Source organism: Rhamphochromis longiceps, linkage group LG23, assembly GCF_057381845.1.
Source record: "Rhamphochromis longiceps isolate RC_006_pf linkage group LG23, R_longiceps_female_GT1.1, whole genome shotgun sequence".
NCBI lineage: Eukaryota > Metazoa > Chordata > Actinopteri > Cichliformes > Cichlidae > Rhamphochromis > Rhamphochromis longiceps.
Genome location: NC_140578.1, coordinates 34,521,724 through 34,537,419, shown reverse-complemented (window position 1 = coordinate 34,537,419; position 15,696 = coordinate 34,521,724). Strand labels below are relative to the sequence as shown.

General features: G+C 40.7%; 1 protein-coding gene across 2 annotated transcripts; it reads right to left on the bottom strand.

The window, feature by feature from the left end:
- Positions 1 to 8,147: 8,147 nt before the first annotated feature.
- stradb (STE20 related adaptor beta) lies at positions 8,148 to 15,686 on the bottom strand. Of its 2 annotated transcripts, XM_085399042.1 has the most exons (13): positions 15,474 to 15,686; positions 14,996 to 15,088; positions 14,770 to 14,836; positions 14,085 to 14,165; positions 11,197 to 11,299; positions 10,984 to 11,105; positions 10,783 to 10,891; positions 10,507 to 10,630; positions 10,215 to 10,386; positions 8,971 to 9,075; positions 8,623 to 8,879; positions 8,466 to 8,508; positions 8,148 to 8,333 (listed from the first exon to the last, which is right to left on the bottom strand). In XM_085399042.1, exons 3-13 carry the CDS (start codon positions 14,779 to 14,781, stop codon positions 8,172 to 8,174), a joined length of 1,290 nt encoding a protein of 429 aa, XP_085255168.1. In that variant the 5' UTR covers positions 14,782 to 14,836; positions 14,996 to 15,088; positions 15,474 to 15,686; the 3' UTR covers positions 8,148 to 8,171. The 2 variants fall into 2 exon arrangements, with proteins under 2 accessions (XP_085255168.1, XP_085255169.1); XM_085399043.1 differs by having other exon boundaries at positions 14,770 to 15,088.
- Positions 15,687 to 15,696: the final 10 nt, after the last annotated feature.

The window sequence follows — 15,696 nt, the reverse complement described above, 5'->3', positions numbered from 1 at the left end:
TTGTAATATTGTACTTTTATTAAACTAGACTTTACTTCTCAGTACTTCATATACTGTGTACAGTATAACAAGCGTAAAAGGGGATTTTAATTTGGTGGGGGAACCGGATAAACAAGAGACTGCAGCGTCTAGCACGAAAATACAAAAACGAGCCACTCGAAGGCGTTCATGAAGGCAAGGGTGTGTTTTTTTTTACTTATCGTTTAAAAATGAAGCTGTTAAACAGTGACGAAATATGCTTCTGATGTATATGACACTATTCAGAGTATTTGCGACAGTTTTCACTCACTTACGTTGTCGATGTGGACCTACGTGGTTGCTAGGGGTTGGGTTACGGTCTGTTTGTTTTGATATTCTATTGCCGCCCAGTGGAGCAGAGAAAAACTACAATTTTCAGACCTCTAGAAATGGTCATATGCAGAAAGAATTAATATTGCCGCTACTACTACTACTACTACTAATAATAATAATAATAATAATAGTAATAGTAGTAATAGCAATAATAATTGATGTTCCTTCTGTCACTTAAATGCGTCGTGGGGGGTTAATGAGTGAAATAAGTATTGGCTACCCAAGCAAAAATGAGTTATTATTGGAGGAGAAATCCTTGTTAGCAAGCACAACTCTAAGACGTTTCTTGTAGTTGGTCGCCATGTTTGGACACATCTCATGAGGGATTTTGGCCCACTCCTCTTTCCAGAAACTCTCTAAATCCTTTAGGTTTCCTGGCTGTCATAAACTTAAAGCTTTGGCTCTCTCCACAGAAAATTCTGCATGACTGAGGTCAGGCCTGAGGCCACTCCATGACCCTAATGTGCTTCTTTAGCCACTCCTTTGTGGCCTTGGAGGTATGTTTTAGGTCATTGTCATGCTGGCTGAGGGAAGGAGGTATTCATCCAAGATTAAAGAGTACATGGCTCCGTCCATTTTTCCCTCAATGGATTGAAGCTGTACTGTACCCTTAGAAGAAAAACAGCCACAAAGCATAATATTTCCATTTCCGTGCTTGACTGTGGGAATGGTGTTTCTTGAATCATAGTCACCATTTTGCTTCCTCCAAGCATTTTGGTTTTGTCTGACCACTGATCATCTTCCCACCAAGCTTCTTGCTGATGGTCTTGTAGCCCATTCCAGCCTTGTGGAGAACTACAATCTCGGCCTTGACATCCTTTGACAGCCCTTTGTGCTTGCCCGTGGTGGTGGAGAGGTTGGAATGGAAAAATGGATCCTGTGGACAGATTTGCTTAATACAGTGGTTCCCAAACTTTTTTTGCTAGGCCCCCCTTTGTTTTACAATAAAAATGTTCGCGCCCCCCCCCCTCCCGCGCGCGCGCGCACGCACACGCACAAACACATCCTCCAACCACACACACCCATATTTTGCTCCATTGCGGTTTATTTCACAACTTAAACATTTAGCAAACAATTAAGCAAATACAAGTAATCTGCAATAAATTATGGAACGCCAGGACTGCCATAATGAATTAATTAAATACACCATTAAATAATTAATTAAATGTGGCAATAATTAATTAAAATTGGAATTAATTAATTAAATAAATAGTTATGACACATGTAATTAATTAATTATTGACACATTTAATTAATTATTTATGTATTTCACATTTTAATTAATTATTGACACATTTAATTAATTAATTATTGACACATTTAATTAATTATTTATGTATTTCACATTTTAATGAATTATTGACACATTTAATTAATTATTGACACATTTAATTAATTATTTAATGATATATTTATTTATTTCATTTTGGCAGTCCTGACGCCTGGCTCTCATCATGAAATAATTTTATCTGTCAGCCTCACCCATCAAACTCAGGGGGCGGGGTTAACGCTGATCGAGTCAAAACCATTGCTTTGGCCTGGTGGCCATTGTTTCTAGCACACAACAACCGGCATGTGGAAGCTAACAGAACTGAGCTTTGAAAAACCCTGTTTGTGTGTTACCAAATACCGTTTTAATATTTTTTTAGCCGAGAATGTAGTGGTTTAATCTTCATGTGTCTGGTCGGTTTGTCAAGATACAGCCTCTTTGCAAAAGTGTTTCGATGATTTCGGAGATGTCTGCCCAGTCTCACGGCAAAGCGTGGGATAGACCCGCTCGCCTCGCAAGCAATCCCACCGACAAAGCGCAGGCCCCGGTACACAGCTGTAGTAACCCCCGCTGACTTCTTTTACTGAGGTTATATTTATCGATGTTTTATTTCCTGATGTTCTTATGTGTCCTACGTGTTTCAGTCGCCAATTCTGAATTATAACTAACATTAAAAACATGTTTAAGGAGGAGAGAGAGCAAATAAATCTGTTTAACATCTGATCTTTGGGTTTTTGTTCAGTAATCAGCGTGACCTGTGTATAAACACATAAAAGAGATAACGTTGGTGTTTCCGTCATGTAGTAACTGCTGGCTTTAACTGTACAAAGGTTGTTCGACACTATGAAACACATACAGACTTCATGATGTTCGGCTAATATTTTTATTGTGAATATTAATCATGCTGACCTCGCTCTGTACACCACGCAGCGAGGTCAGCATATCCACGATATCCTCAGCTCCATGAGTTAACACAAAGTTTCCCAGCTGACTATCTAACTGCCAACTATTCCAGAGACGTGAAAATATACAGCATAAAGAAAAGTGTAAGAGACTCAGCAGCAGATTAGAATAACAGTTATACATTTAATAAATCACCAAATGAATCCAAGAAACGAGCAAACCTGTTCCGACAATTTGAATTTGTATTCCCTCAGCTGCAGACTCGCTGCTGTTTAAATGTTTGAAAAGGAAGATTAGATATAAAAAACGTCAAACATAGACTCAGTCTGCCTTCACATTTGATATGAGGCCAGCACGTATAGTGGCCTCAGCAGGCTATTACTGAAATACACGTGCTATATCATAAACTATGATATAAACAGGGAGGTCCTATTAACATGTTTAGTTTTAAAGGACACCTTCCTGCCTTTAGTCTCATTCATGAGCAGTATTAGTTTTCTTCTAACATCCAGAAGTCTGCACAATGTGTTTCATAGTTTGTAACAAGCCTTTGACAGGTAAACATAACATGACCGAAAAAGCAAAAAAAAAAAGAAAAAAAAAAGAGAGAGAGTGTTGACATAAGAAGAGAAAATGCTCTCAATTATGGAGACAGACAAATGGTTCATTTATGTTTGATGTGTGTTTATTCCTCCCTAAATATCGTCGGTGAAGTTCGCCATGCATGTCAGATTTTCCTGCGCATTTTTATACCTCTGCCAACAGAGAGAGAAAAAAAATCACATTCTAACAGACAGCTGGTGCTTAGAATACAGTTGAATAACTATTAAAAAACAGATGATATTTAGATGATAGTTCAGTCTAACACATGTGCCAGTGAACCATTAAACGTCTGTGAAACTATGCAGTTATGAAACGTAACTTTAACCTCAGCCAAACCGATTTGCTCAGTTGTAAATAAAACAGCGAAGTAAACGTGACCCGACAGACAGAACCTGAGTGAATGAAGTCCAGCGTTTAACCACTGAGAGCTAAAACTCAGCTGAGGTTTCAAAGCTGTGTGCCGGTGATTGGACATCAGCCGCTGATAAAGCTGGCTCGCCTATAAAGTGCTCTGTAAGGAAACAAGCTCCAGCAGCTCTGCGCTCGGGGAAAACACTATATTTACTTATCTTGTGCAGAAAAATGCGCTGACATTGCGTTATATCGAGCACCGGCTGCCCAGTTAAACTGTGACTATCACCAGGTAACGTAGGCGTGTTTCTTGAATTAGCAGCAGGTGTTAAACAGCTGACAGATGAGGAGGAGGATGCATGCAGGTAAACTGAGGGTCTGTTGAGCTGATCGCTGGTTTCGTGAGAAAAATGTCAGCTCGTTCTTTATGTTACAGAAGCACAGAGACACAAGACCAGGCGGAAAGAGACGATCGTTCAGTGAAAATGAGAATCTGCGAATGCAACATGTGGAACACGGAGAGTGGAATATGTAAACAAACCGGTTAACGTAACCCCCTCGGTGCACTCTGCATGCTAACTGTTAGCAGAGCTAGTGAAATCTCTGAAAACATCTGAGCACTTTTGCAAACATGTTCTATGTTGACAACCTGACCAGACATACGTCGCGACATTCGCGGCTAAAACACTGTTAAAAGTGTAGCTGGTGACAGAAAAACGGGGTATTTTAAAACTACACCACCACCATTGCTGCCTGTGATTTGATCTGCATTCTGGGATAACTGGCTGCCCCAAGTCTACACAAGCAATCGATTTTCTAGGATCGACCTGTTTTGACTTACTTTGCACGGCAACCAATCAAATGTTAGAGAAGCTGCATGGGCAGCGTTAACCCCGCCCCCCGAGTTTGATGGGTGAGGCTGACAGATAAAATTATTTCATGACGAGAGCCAGGCGTCAGGACTGCCAAAATGAAATAAATAAATATATCATTAAATAATTAATTAAATGTGTCAATAATTAATGAAATGTGTCAATAATTAATTAAAATGTGAAATACATAAATAATTAATTAAATGTGTCAATAATTAATTAATTACATGTGTCAATAATTAATTAAAATGTGAAATACATAAATAATTAATTAAATGTGTCAATAATTAATTAATTACATGTGTCATAACTATTTATTTAATTAATTAATTCCAATTTTAATTAATTATTGACACATTTAATTAATTATTTAATGGTGTATTTAATTAATTCATTATGGCAGTCCTGGCGTTCCATAATAAATTACAGGTAGTAAGAAAGTAAACTACTAACTCTTTTACGCTACGTCCACACCTACACGGGTATTTTTGAAAACGCAGCTGTTTCGTCCACACGTAAACGGCGTTTCCAATCACCGAAAACGGAGATTTTTTTTAAAACTCCACGTGGACGAGGAATACAGAGTTGGTCACCAAAGGTATGTGCCTTTTTTCACGTCACGCTGTGCGCCACGTTATTGTTTACATGAGATGAATTGCAGAATGGCAGATAGAGACAAAATACTGTTACTGTTAATCTGACTATCTGCAGGTTTTACACACTTACATATACACACGCAGTTACTGTCCCTCCATTTAGAAAGGCAGAGGCGTCACGGTGTAATTATTTTAAGCGTAGTTGTTTTTTTTCCTGTGTAATAATATTCAACATTGCTATAATACATTTTTCAAAAAATGCCTCTCTGTGCAAGATGGGTTTAAAAACAAACAACTGTGGGATAATGTTTGTCCCTGATTTGAAGCGAGGGAACAAATCGTGGCAGGATCAGCCTGATATGTCAGGAGTAGTTAGTCATTACAACAAGTGTTTGTGAACTAAAAATCAAGAATGTGGGATACTGTTTGTCCGTGATTTGAACAGCCCAGTGCTTCTCCCGATGAAGGGAAAACCAATTCTGCAGGGGAGACCTACCTTGGCACTTGTGTGCAGGTGAAGCCAAAGGGAAGATATGCTTCACCATATTTTCTAGTCTTTGGCTTAGAATGAAGTTGGTTTGGAAACATATTCAGCCATGCTTCATCTCCTGCTTTGCGTTTGCTTCTTACTTCTGTAGCAGGGGGGATACTCCCACTAGGTTTATATCTGGGACTCTCCACCATTTGACCTTAGAACTGAAGAAGCTTCTCGGATGAGAGGTGAAACGTCTTCAAGTAACTTAAAGAAGTCCAGACGCTTTTCTTTGCAAGCTCCTTTGACTACGATGACCTGGATGACTGAGAACCTCCACAGACTTCTGTAGCTTGTGCATTGCTGGGAGTCTCTTCCTGTTAAAAGGGAGTCCTTTCTCCTCACACTTGCCAAGCGTCCCTCCAAGATGATCAGCAGAACATCTATGAGACCTGTTGGAGTTCCCTCTAGTACCTACCTAACTTTGAGAGAGCATTGCATATAATAACAGACCACTTTGCTACTCAATTTTCTTGAAGTTTGAAAAATAACCATCTAAATTTATTTGTTAGTATTAAATATGTCTCTCACAACGTAATGCAGCGTACTCACATTCAGAGTGTCGCATTCACCATACATTCATACAGTGCTTTATTCTATGACTTAAAGCACTTTATCTACCTAACATACACATAACATATTTTATAATCACCACTTAACCTAAGATGCATGTCTTTGGACTGTGGAAAGAAGCTGGAGTACTAAAAGAAAGCTATGCAGGCACAGGGAGAACATGCAGACTCCACACAGAAAGGCCGCAGCTGGTAGGTTTGACCCACCTGGGACCTTGTTGCTGTGAGGCAACAGTGCCAACCATCACACCACCAAAAGACAAAAACTGCAAAAAGATTTATGACCACAAGTTGGCAAAACATTCGGTATCATTTTATAACACATGTATATATAAGGCTCATACAGCTACCATATTTGATATGTACTGTAAGTCACAGTTTTCATACACAGTACACTTAATCACAGTTACAGAGAGATCACTGTATTCTAAATGCACGGTTCAGTAAAACAGAAAGGCATTATTGGAGAAGTGGTCATAGAGCACAGTAGAAATCTTCTTTCCATGATTGGGACAGGAAACTTTGTTTTTCTATTTCTACCTGTGGTTTCTAACTACTACATGGAACACTAGATATATTCTATTGCTCATGTATTCTATTGTTCATAGCACAGTCTCCCCCCCTTCCCCTCCCGATTTATGACAGGTTTTAAGGATACTATACAGGAACTCTATGTGCATATATGTTCAAGCCTACAGCAGGAATGTATTTACACAGCTGATTGTGGATGTGTTGTTTTGTTGTTCTGCTCTTTAAACAATGTAACCTGTGGTAAAACCAAAGAGTTTAATTTTTGAATATAAAAAAAAAAAAAATATATATATATATATATATATATATAGGGAATAACCAAGGCCTCAATTTAAGAACTTTTCTTAAAATTTGGTGTCAACAAAACATTTAATAAAGAGTTGCCATGAAACAAACTAGCTCGCTGCAGGCAAGCTAACTGGTATGCAGACTAATCTTTTTTTGGCTGTACAGTATTTTTTACGCTTTGGCAAAACAACCGTTAAAAGCTTGCCGGATTAGATATCAGCAGTTTCTGTTTGCATGAGTATAAAGGCAACTTCTACTGCCTTACTTTGTCACTGAAGAAAACTTGAACATTTCTAACACAGATGAATATATATGCACATATGTTTAAATCTCACGTAGTGTACCTTTCACTATTCACAGTCTAAAAACACAGTGCCTTAAAGTGGACCTATTTTGTTTTTTTCTATTCTTGGATTTGTATCATGTCAGTGCGCCCCAGGGTGGCTGTGGCTACAATGTAGCTTGCCATCACCAGTGTGTGAATGTGTGCGTGAATGGGTGGATGACTGGATATGTAAAGCGCTTTGGGGTCCTTAGGGACTAGTAAAGCGCTATATAAATACAGGCCATTTACCATTTACCATTAAAGTAATACCGTCATCCCAGGTTGTGAACACAGAGGAGTTAACGAAGGGCAGCCAGTCAGAACAAAATAGGCTTAAGTAGAATGGAAATGGTCAATTGTAGACACAACATGAACAGAGGAGTAGCACAAAAGCCCAGGATGAGACAAATAAGGGAGACTTTGAACTGTGAATCATGCAGTGGAACTCTATGGAGCTGTAAAAGAGCATAATAGGTCCACTTTAAAGAAAATTCAACACAAACATGATATCTTACAAAAAGTGGTTACTATTAAGAAATAACTTCTTGGTTGTACCAGAGTCACCCACCTGAAAGAAAAAATGCAAACATGGATATAACATTTTAAAAACAACAAAATGCTCACAAACATATGCACAACTGTTAACAGGGGGGGCTTTTATCTCAGAGGAAGTGCGTGATTATTAGCAAGCAACTTGTTTTTTTCTTATTCCTTTCGCTCGCTGACGGCCCATTATTATCGTTACTATAAAATCAGAGCAGCTTCTTTGTTCCAGCACTTTCACAATTGCCTCACCACTCTGTGACCCAAAAAGTTGCCTTCAAAAAGCATAAAAAAAAGCTACAAAAACAATTTAAAAAGGCTCAGAGAGTTGGGTTAATAATAAAAATTAAAAGCACAGTAGAATTTGGCCTCATTGCTTTTCTTTGATTGTCTTGTGTTTGGCTTGCTAGTCAATGGAAGTGTAGATGCTGCAGTTAGGAGAAATCCCAAACGGCCTCAGTGGAGTCGGCGGTGGCTGACGCTGGAGTGTGACAGGAAGGGGTGGGGGGGCTGGATACTGGAGGGTCCTCAGGACTGGCGAGGGGCACTGCTGGGTACATGAGACTGAGGAAGGAGTCACTGGTGTGCCTCTTCACCTGTAACAGAACAGAAAGTCCCTGCTCAAACATCAAGTTTTCAAAATAAAAGCCTACTCTTTTAAATTTATTGCCTTTGTTCTGTTTTTGGAGTTTTGCCTTCAAAGAAGACGTCCGACTGAAGGAACCCACCTGCTTGAAGAAGGCGTGGGTCAGCAGCTCAGATGCTGATGGCCTTTGGAAGACAAACAGAACCAACACCAGCATTAAAGTCTGTGTGTCTGTGCTGTAGGTGAATGTGGTTGTATTTCTTTTTAATTCCATCTGACTGCTGATTCACTGAAATCACCTGCGCTCAGGCTGCTGCTGCAGACACAGCTGGACCAGGTTGTGGAGGGTGGCAGAGTGGTTTTTGGGTCCGGGGCTTTGAGGTCGGTCCGTGGGAGGAGCAGTGGTGCTGTGCGTCAGGCTCCCCGTGGCCACACTCTCCCCAATGCCGGAGTCCACCCCAGAGCGCGACACCTTCAAACCCCCCAGCTCTCCAAGCGGGAAGGGAGCCACGTCCAGCAGGCAGCAGTGGGAACCGCGCAGCTTCTGAAGCAGCATCTGAGTGGCAAGATTCACACACTGACACAAACTATAGACAACGATGTGTAGCTACACATTCTTCTAGAGCAGTTTGGGTATAGCTGATTACCTGAGTGGGTGGCATGTCCTGGAAAGGCACCCTGCCGCTGACTAGCTCACAGGCCACAATGCCCAAACTGTAGATGTCTGACTTGACTCCATAACCGTGCAGGTCCTACTGAGGACAACACCAAAGAGGAGACGTATAACAGGCTAAATTTTAGTTAAAAAAACAAACAAAACAAAAGCGAAAGAAAAAACAAACAAACATAATTTTTGATGATGTTTTTGATCCAGTATTTGGTCCTCTAAATACTGTCATCTAGCACAGAACCTTCAACCATCCTACTGATCAGCCAATAGAACAAAACTCGGCTTAAATGGAGATGGAATTAAAAAAAGAGCATGTGTGTAGGGTGAGGAGCCCTCTTACACACACATACACGTTTGTTTGGCTATTGTTGTGGGGACTTTATATGTAGCCACTTTGACTTTGACCACTGGACTATCTTGGTGTTTAGAAAACAAGCGAGGAACTCACTGATGAAGTGGCATGCTCACCTGTCCTAGGGAACATCTGCAAATTTTAGCTAATAAAACATATGTTTACAGTCTTCCCAAAGTGCTGCACTAGTAAGATCTGATATCCTTGTGTTGGTGTTGTTTCTGCATCATCATTGGTCATTTTAACTGACCAATCATGTTGTCTGACTATTCAGTTAGGATTAGCCAAGAAGTTAGCTAATGCTATTAAAAACCCAACCGCTCGTGGCAGATGGCCCCGCCCCTCCCTGAGCCTGGTTCTGCTGGAGGTTTCTTCCTGTTAAAAGTTTTTCCTTCCCACTGTCGCCAAAGTGCTTGCTCATAGGGGGTCATATGATCGGTTTTTCTCTCTATGTATTATTGTAGGGTCTACCTTACAATATAAAGCGCCCTGAGGTGACTGTTGTTGTAAGTTGGCACTGTATAAATAAAATTGAACTGAATTGAAAAGCCATCATTAGCAAACCTACATGAATAACCTAAATTTGGCTAACAGGAACCTAACTTGATAATATTTGTATCATATTGTATAAACTAATAAAGAAAACACCAGAAATCATTTGTTCCAGAAGAGAATTTTCTATAAACAAAGGCTCCATACAATCGTATTGGTCAGATGCAACGTTTAACAACACCAACATAGAGACATGAGATAGTCTCACTGACTATTGAATTATTTTAAAGTATGAATCATGCAAGGTATGGCAGAGCAAAAATCTGGGGAGCTGGGGATGTGCAGAATTCACTTTGAAGGGGAAGCATGACACCGACCTGTCGCAGTAGTTCAGGGCTGAGCCAGGGCAGCAGTGCCGGGCTGTGGTGGGGCATGTCGAACACGGTCCTCATCCTCTTGCCCTCACGCATCATACTGTAAACACTGTGGAGCCCTGAGAGGTAAACACGCCCCTCCCCTGACAGCAAGATATGACTGGCCTTCACCCCTCTGAGAGGACAGATACAGGTGTAAAAAATACACATTACAAAAGATACAAATACTCTTCCCCTTCTAACACATATGTTGTCTTATAGTTTAGCTTTATAGTGTCTTGTACATTCCACTGACCGGTGAATGTAGCCCATCCGGTGCAGGTATTCCAATGCTTTGAGCACACCGTACAGCAGGTACGCTATCAAGGATTCACTCATTCCATCTGGGAAATATGTCCTCAGTAAAGTATCTGCAGAACCTGCACAGCAAAGCAGAGGGAAGAGACCAGTCGAACAGCTAATTATGGAGCTAGTGCTAGAATTATAAAAATCACAGCACAGGAAAAATAAAAAAAGCCATGAAAGCTTCTACATTAGGATAAAAAGCTGTGGATGTGTGGTTGTGGCTGACCGTAGGCCATGAGCGGTGTCAGGACCCACAGCTGGCAGCAGGAGCTGAAAACCAGGCGAGAAGTCAGCAGGTTGGGGTGACGGAAGAGACGGGACAGCAGTACCTCATTCTGGGATTTAATATAGAAATATCCAGTGGATAAAGACACGTGTACAACCGCGTATATCTCAAATACATGACAGCATGTAGGGCTGCAATCACCATGAGCTGCAGAAGCTCCTCCTCGGTGCACTCGTCCAGGTTGGTCTGTTTGACGGCCACCAGCTGGCCAGTAGGGATGTGGCGAGCCATGTTCACCTGGCTCAGATTATTGAAGCCCCGTCCTGTGACACGGTGAGTTGGCATGAAGTGAATTGCACTGCAATTTTTTTAAAGATCTTTAACTCATTTTTATGCTTGGATGTGTGTCCTTACCCAGCTCTGACAGTAGCTGGTAGTGGGCCGGCTCGGCCGACAACCCTGTGATGTCATCGCCACCCGCTGGGCCCTGCAGAGTGTACTCAGAACCGTCACAGCTCTGCAGAGACGTACACACAAACAAGGCCAGCAGAACAGAAAACAAACATGATTCAGGAGAGAGCATACACAGATTAAAATGTACAGGAAATCATCTGCGACCTTCATCAGTCCTGACTGTCTTCATATTTGGCTCCTCACTCTCAACACTATATGCTGTTTCTGTCATAACTCGTGCAAAGTCTAAGGTTTTTTTTGGCAAATGGCTTTTCAAATAGTGCAGAGGTGCCACTATGTATTTAAGAGGTTAAGAAAAGTCATGCAATACACAAATTCCCCAAATAAATCATTAGTGTTTATAAGCACAAATGTGTATATGTTGCTAACAAAATTAGTTTGTTGAAGATTTTATAAACTTGCGAGTCTTATTAACCTTACGGACATGTAATCGACACAGACTGTATCCTGTTCTCTGGTGCTTATGAAGCAGTGTTGGTGCTGAAATGTGGAACAAGCCTGATGGAAAGACTAAAAAGCTTTTTGACCAAACCATTTTATCCTGAAGAGTCTGACTTTGAGTGTCTCTTCATATCTAAGGTATTTAAATCACTGTGATAGTCCATCAATATACAAAAAACAGCAGACTAAAATACTAAAGAGAGGAATCCCTGGAAGTATGTCTGTTCTGTTTCAGATGACATCAGAGTTTAAGCACTGAATAAAATCTACCTTTGTTGATACTAGCATGCCTAAACAGCTATGCGAGAGAAGATAAATAAGGCCCGAGGGTGTAAAGTCTCTGAATAACAACAGAAGTGTATGAGGTCAGCAGGGACGGAACAATGGTTTATCCTGGAACACCACAGCTAAAGACATCAAGTACATGTTGTGTAGTAAAAAATGCAACAATTGCTTTGAAAAAATAGAGCAAATCAAAGTCAGTCTTCACAATTTACAACATTCATTACTTTGTAATATTTGAAAGCATCTCTTCTGCAAAAAAGAATCATCATTATTCTGTTATTTTCACTTTTTCCTAATTATTTCATTTAAATGTAAATTAAATGCAACGATTGCCTGATTCAAGCAATCCCATCTTTGCATACAACTAAATATCTGTAAGGTTTTAAAAGGAATGCAGTCGAGCCCAGAGCAGAAGGAAACATTCATTTACATATTTGACGAGTCTCAAATATGTTTACCGTGAACACAGCACCGATGTGTTCACTGAACATTTTCCCACTAATTTCTGTACTGACTGCACTGAAATTGTTCCAGTTGTGTTCACAAACTGGAAGCAAGCAGCTAATGTAAAATAATACCAATGGGCAGGATTTCCTCCTGTCCTCCTCCATTTGTTGAGCCACCAGCTGCCACTTAACCCTACAATCTTCTCCAGCTACAACCTCAAAGGAGATGAAGTGTCACAGTGACATTGGGTTTCTATTTTGCTCCACACTGTGTGAGGTGGCTGCCAGCAGGTGGCGCTGTAACACAGAGAGGAACAAAGGGGAGGGAGTGAGGGGAGGATGCTTGGGAGTATTAGTGATGCAGAGGCTTTCTGGGGATGTCTGTTTCACAGAGACACTTGTGTATGTCTTGGACGGATTTCAGGGATACACACTCCACCCCAGGATTTACTCTGCATCAGCAAGAGGAAGTGATATCACACATTAGCTGTACATTCATAATTATTATTAAGTTGCTAATAATGTATATATTAAATATAAAGTACTCAATATAGAAGAAAGCATCTAGACTGGAAAATTTTAATGTTTTTGGTGAAGGGGTGGGGAAGGAGCTTTGGAGTAAAGTCTGATGATGTCATAGTAACGCCCCAAAACCTGAGGGTATAATATAGCAGAGCATTCAAAATGTAAGAAAAAAAAGTTGCATCATGGGAATCGTAGGATGCTAATTTATTGGAGCCTCAGGTATTATTATTAGAATTAAAGGGAACCTATTAAGCTACATATTGATTCACCAATGAATGACCACATTAAATACGGTCTAATGAAGTTTCTAATAATGTGGTGAGTGCATGCACACTTATCAGTGTATTTTTGGCCGTCTAGGAGGCACAAATCTTCAGACTGCTGTAAATGCTGAATAAAAATTTAAGTCAATCATATGTAAATTTAGGCTGTTATAATTGGCATAATTACTAGCTTGGTATACAAATATTTGAAGTGTTGTATAATGTGGTGTAGGGACTTGTACTGCACACTTGTACCGTTCTGCAGGTCTAGTCAGTCTAAACATATTAATGTAGTCCTAAAGCAACCTGTTTTATATATATATATATATATATATATATATATATATATATATATATATATATATATATATATGTTCTACAACGATAATTACATTGAGACCTAATTTTTCTAATCTAATCTTTCATTTTAATTTCAAACTTCAAAGAGAAAAAAATGATAGGTCATAATAAGTGGGGCAGGGATAGCTCAGTAGGTAAAGTGGTCGCCCCATGATTGGAAGGTCGGCGGTTCGAATCCACTTAACGGCTACCCTGAGGTACCCCTGAGCAAGGTACCGTCCCTACACACTGCTCCCCGGGTGCCTGCTTAGTGGGCTGCCCACTGCTTCACTGAGTGAATGGGTCAAATGCAGAGAAAAACAAGTAATTTCCCCATGGGGATCAATAAAGTATCCATTATTATTATTATTAATAGGTCATCTTTAAAATGATTTCATTCTCTTTTAAAACTGTCTTTAACAAGACTGAGTAAGTAATAAGCAGCTCCAGACAGGTGACAAATGATAATACGATGAAAGAGCATCAGTGTGACGCCTGTCTCCATGCTGACAGAGTCTTGGCTACTGACCAGGAACTGGTGGCTGATGTCCTCATAGCGCTCCTCTATGTCCATGGGCTGGACCTGAGCGTGGGAGATGCAGGAACAGTCCTAGTGAAGGAGGGGGAGGAGGAGCACATGTGAGACATGCTCTAAAGGAAGAGGAGGAGGAGGAGGGGGGTGGAAAGTGTAGGGTGATGTGCTGCCAGGCAGCACGGGGGATTGGATAGGGTCAGAGTGAAATGAGGCAGAGAAGCAAGCACAGGGGAAGTAGAGGCCATGGAGGCACTCTCACCGGGGCTTTTATCGTAAATGGTGAATGGAGAAAGAGAGTTAGAGTGATGGTAACAGGCAGCAAAGAGGCAGCTTATGTGTCCCAAAAGAGTGAGAGAAGAGCTGCATACATAATCAGATGCACCATTTAGATGTGAGGGATGTGCACAGGTAGCCAGTATTAATATCTAACCTTCTCAGATTTACATGTATAATAACAGGCTGACTGCTCGTGTTACTCACAAACTAACAAAAAACTGATTTGAAATCGGCTGATGCCAAATGCATTTCTGAATGTCTATACATTAGACTGATTGAACTCAGAATGTCCCAGCACCGGCTTGAGACAACTGATTCGTGACTATACAAGTAACAAGGTACCCATTCAGCTACACCAGAGGGCATCAACCAAGCAAAACCACATGCGGAGCGATATTCTTACCAAGAAAGACATGGAGTCCTTTTGGCGATGGCAAAACCACAGACTCGGGCATTCATCCGCTCGCAGGCTGCAGGAGACCGATCGCGATGGAGAGAGAGCAGCAATGTAATGTGAGACACACCGAGAATCTCCCCCCCACCACCCCACACCTCCACTAGACTAGAAAGCAGCCAGCAGCAGCATTACATCCAGCCTCGGCCATTCATCCATCCAGGCTGCAGCTTACCTGGCTGCATCAGCTGATGGAAATGGAAAGAGTGTCCCCGTTCAGGAGAGTCGCTGTTTTAGCTTTGGGGAAAACTGAGGGCTGGGGGTGATCCTGGAAAACAGAGTGCTCTGTTATTAACGTCTTTGTTTATAGTTCTTTCTTTCTTTCTTTTTTAAAGGTCGTCCTCATGTCATATTTCGCAATCAAACTCATCCCCACTTCAAGGTTACATTCACTGCAGCCATTTCAGTAAAAGCAGTGGATGATTATTATTCTATTGTCGTCCATTAATTAATATGCATGTTAAGCTAACTGTCACATTTTAGCTAGATAATTAGTTGTTGCACGGATTAAATATTAAATTATTAAATATCAGGACATTTATGGGAGCTTTTGTTTTGGTAGCGAAGAACATTCATACAATATATATATTTGGCTGGTTGAGCATTAAAGTAAAACCTGGCAGTTATATGAGAAAAGAAACGGAGCAGCTTACCTTCACCCCACAGCAGCTCCGCGCTTTCACATAAACAAAGCAAAAACACCAAGGACACCCCGCTATGCTGAAAGACTTAGCGTTTACAGCTCACACCGCTCCTTCATTTTGTATAACTTTATGGGAAAAGTAACGAGTTTTACTGTCAATGACAAACCGCAAAATAAGCCACAGCGAAAATGTTTTGAGAGGACTTTTAATTTGACACAGACTGCTGACGCTG

Excerpts from the sequence above, each read along its gene's own strand:
- stradb (XM_085399043.1), bottom strand. Across the intron at positions 10,892-10,983 it reads AGGAGCTTCTGCAGCTCATG|AATGAGGTACTGCTGTCCCG; the intron begins GTGATTGCAGCC and ends ATTAAATCCCAG. Across the intron at positions 8,334-8,465 it reads CCCACGCCTTCTTCAAGCAG|GTGAAGAGGCACACCAGTGA; the intron begins GTGGGTTCCTTC and ends GTTCTGTTACAG.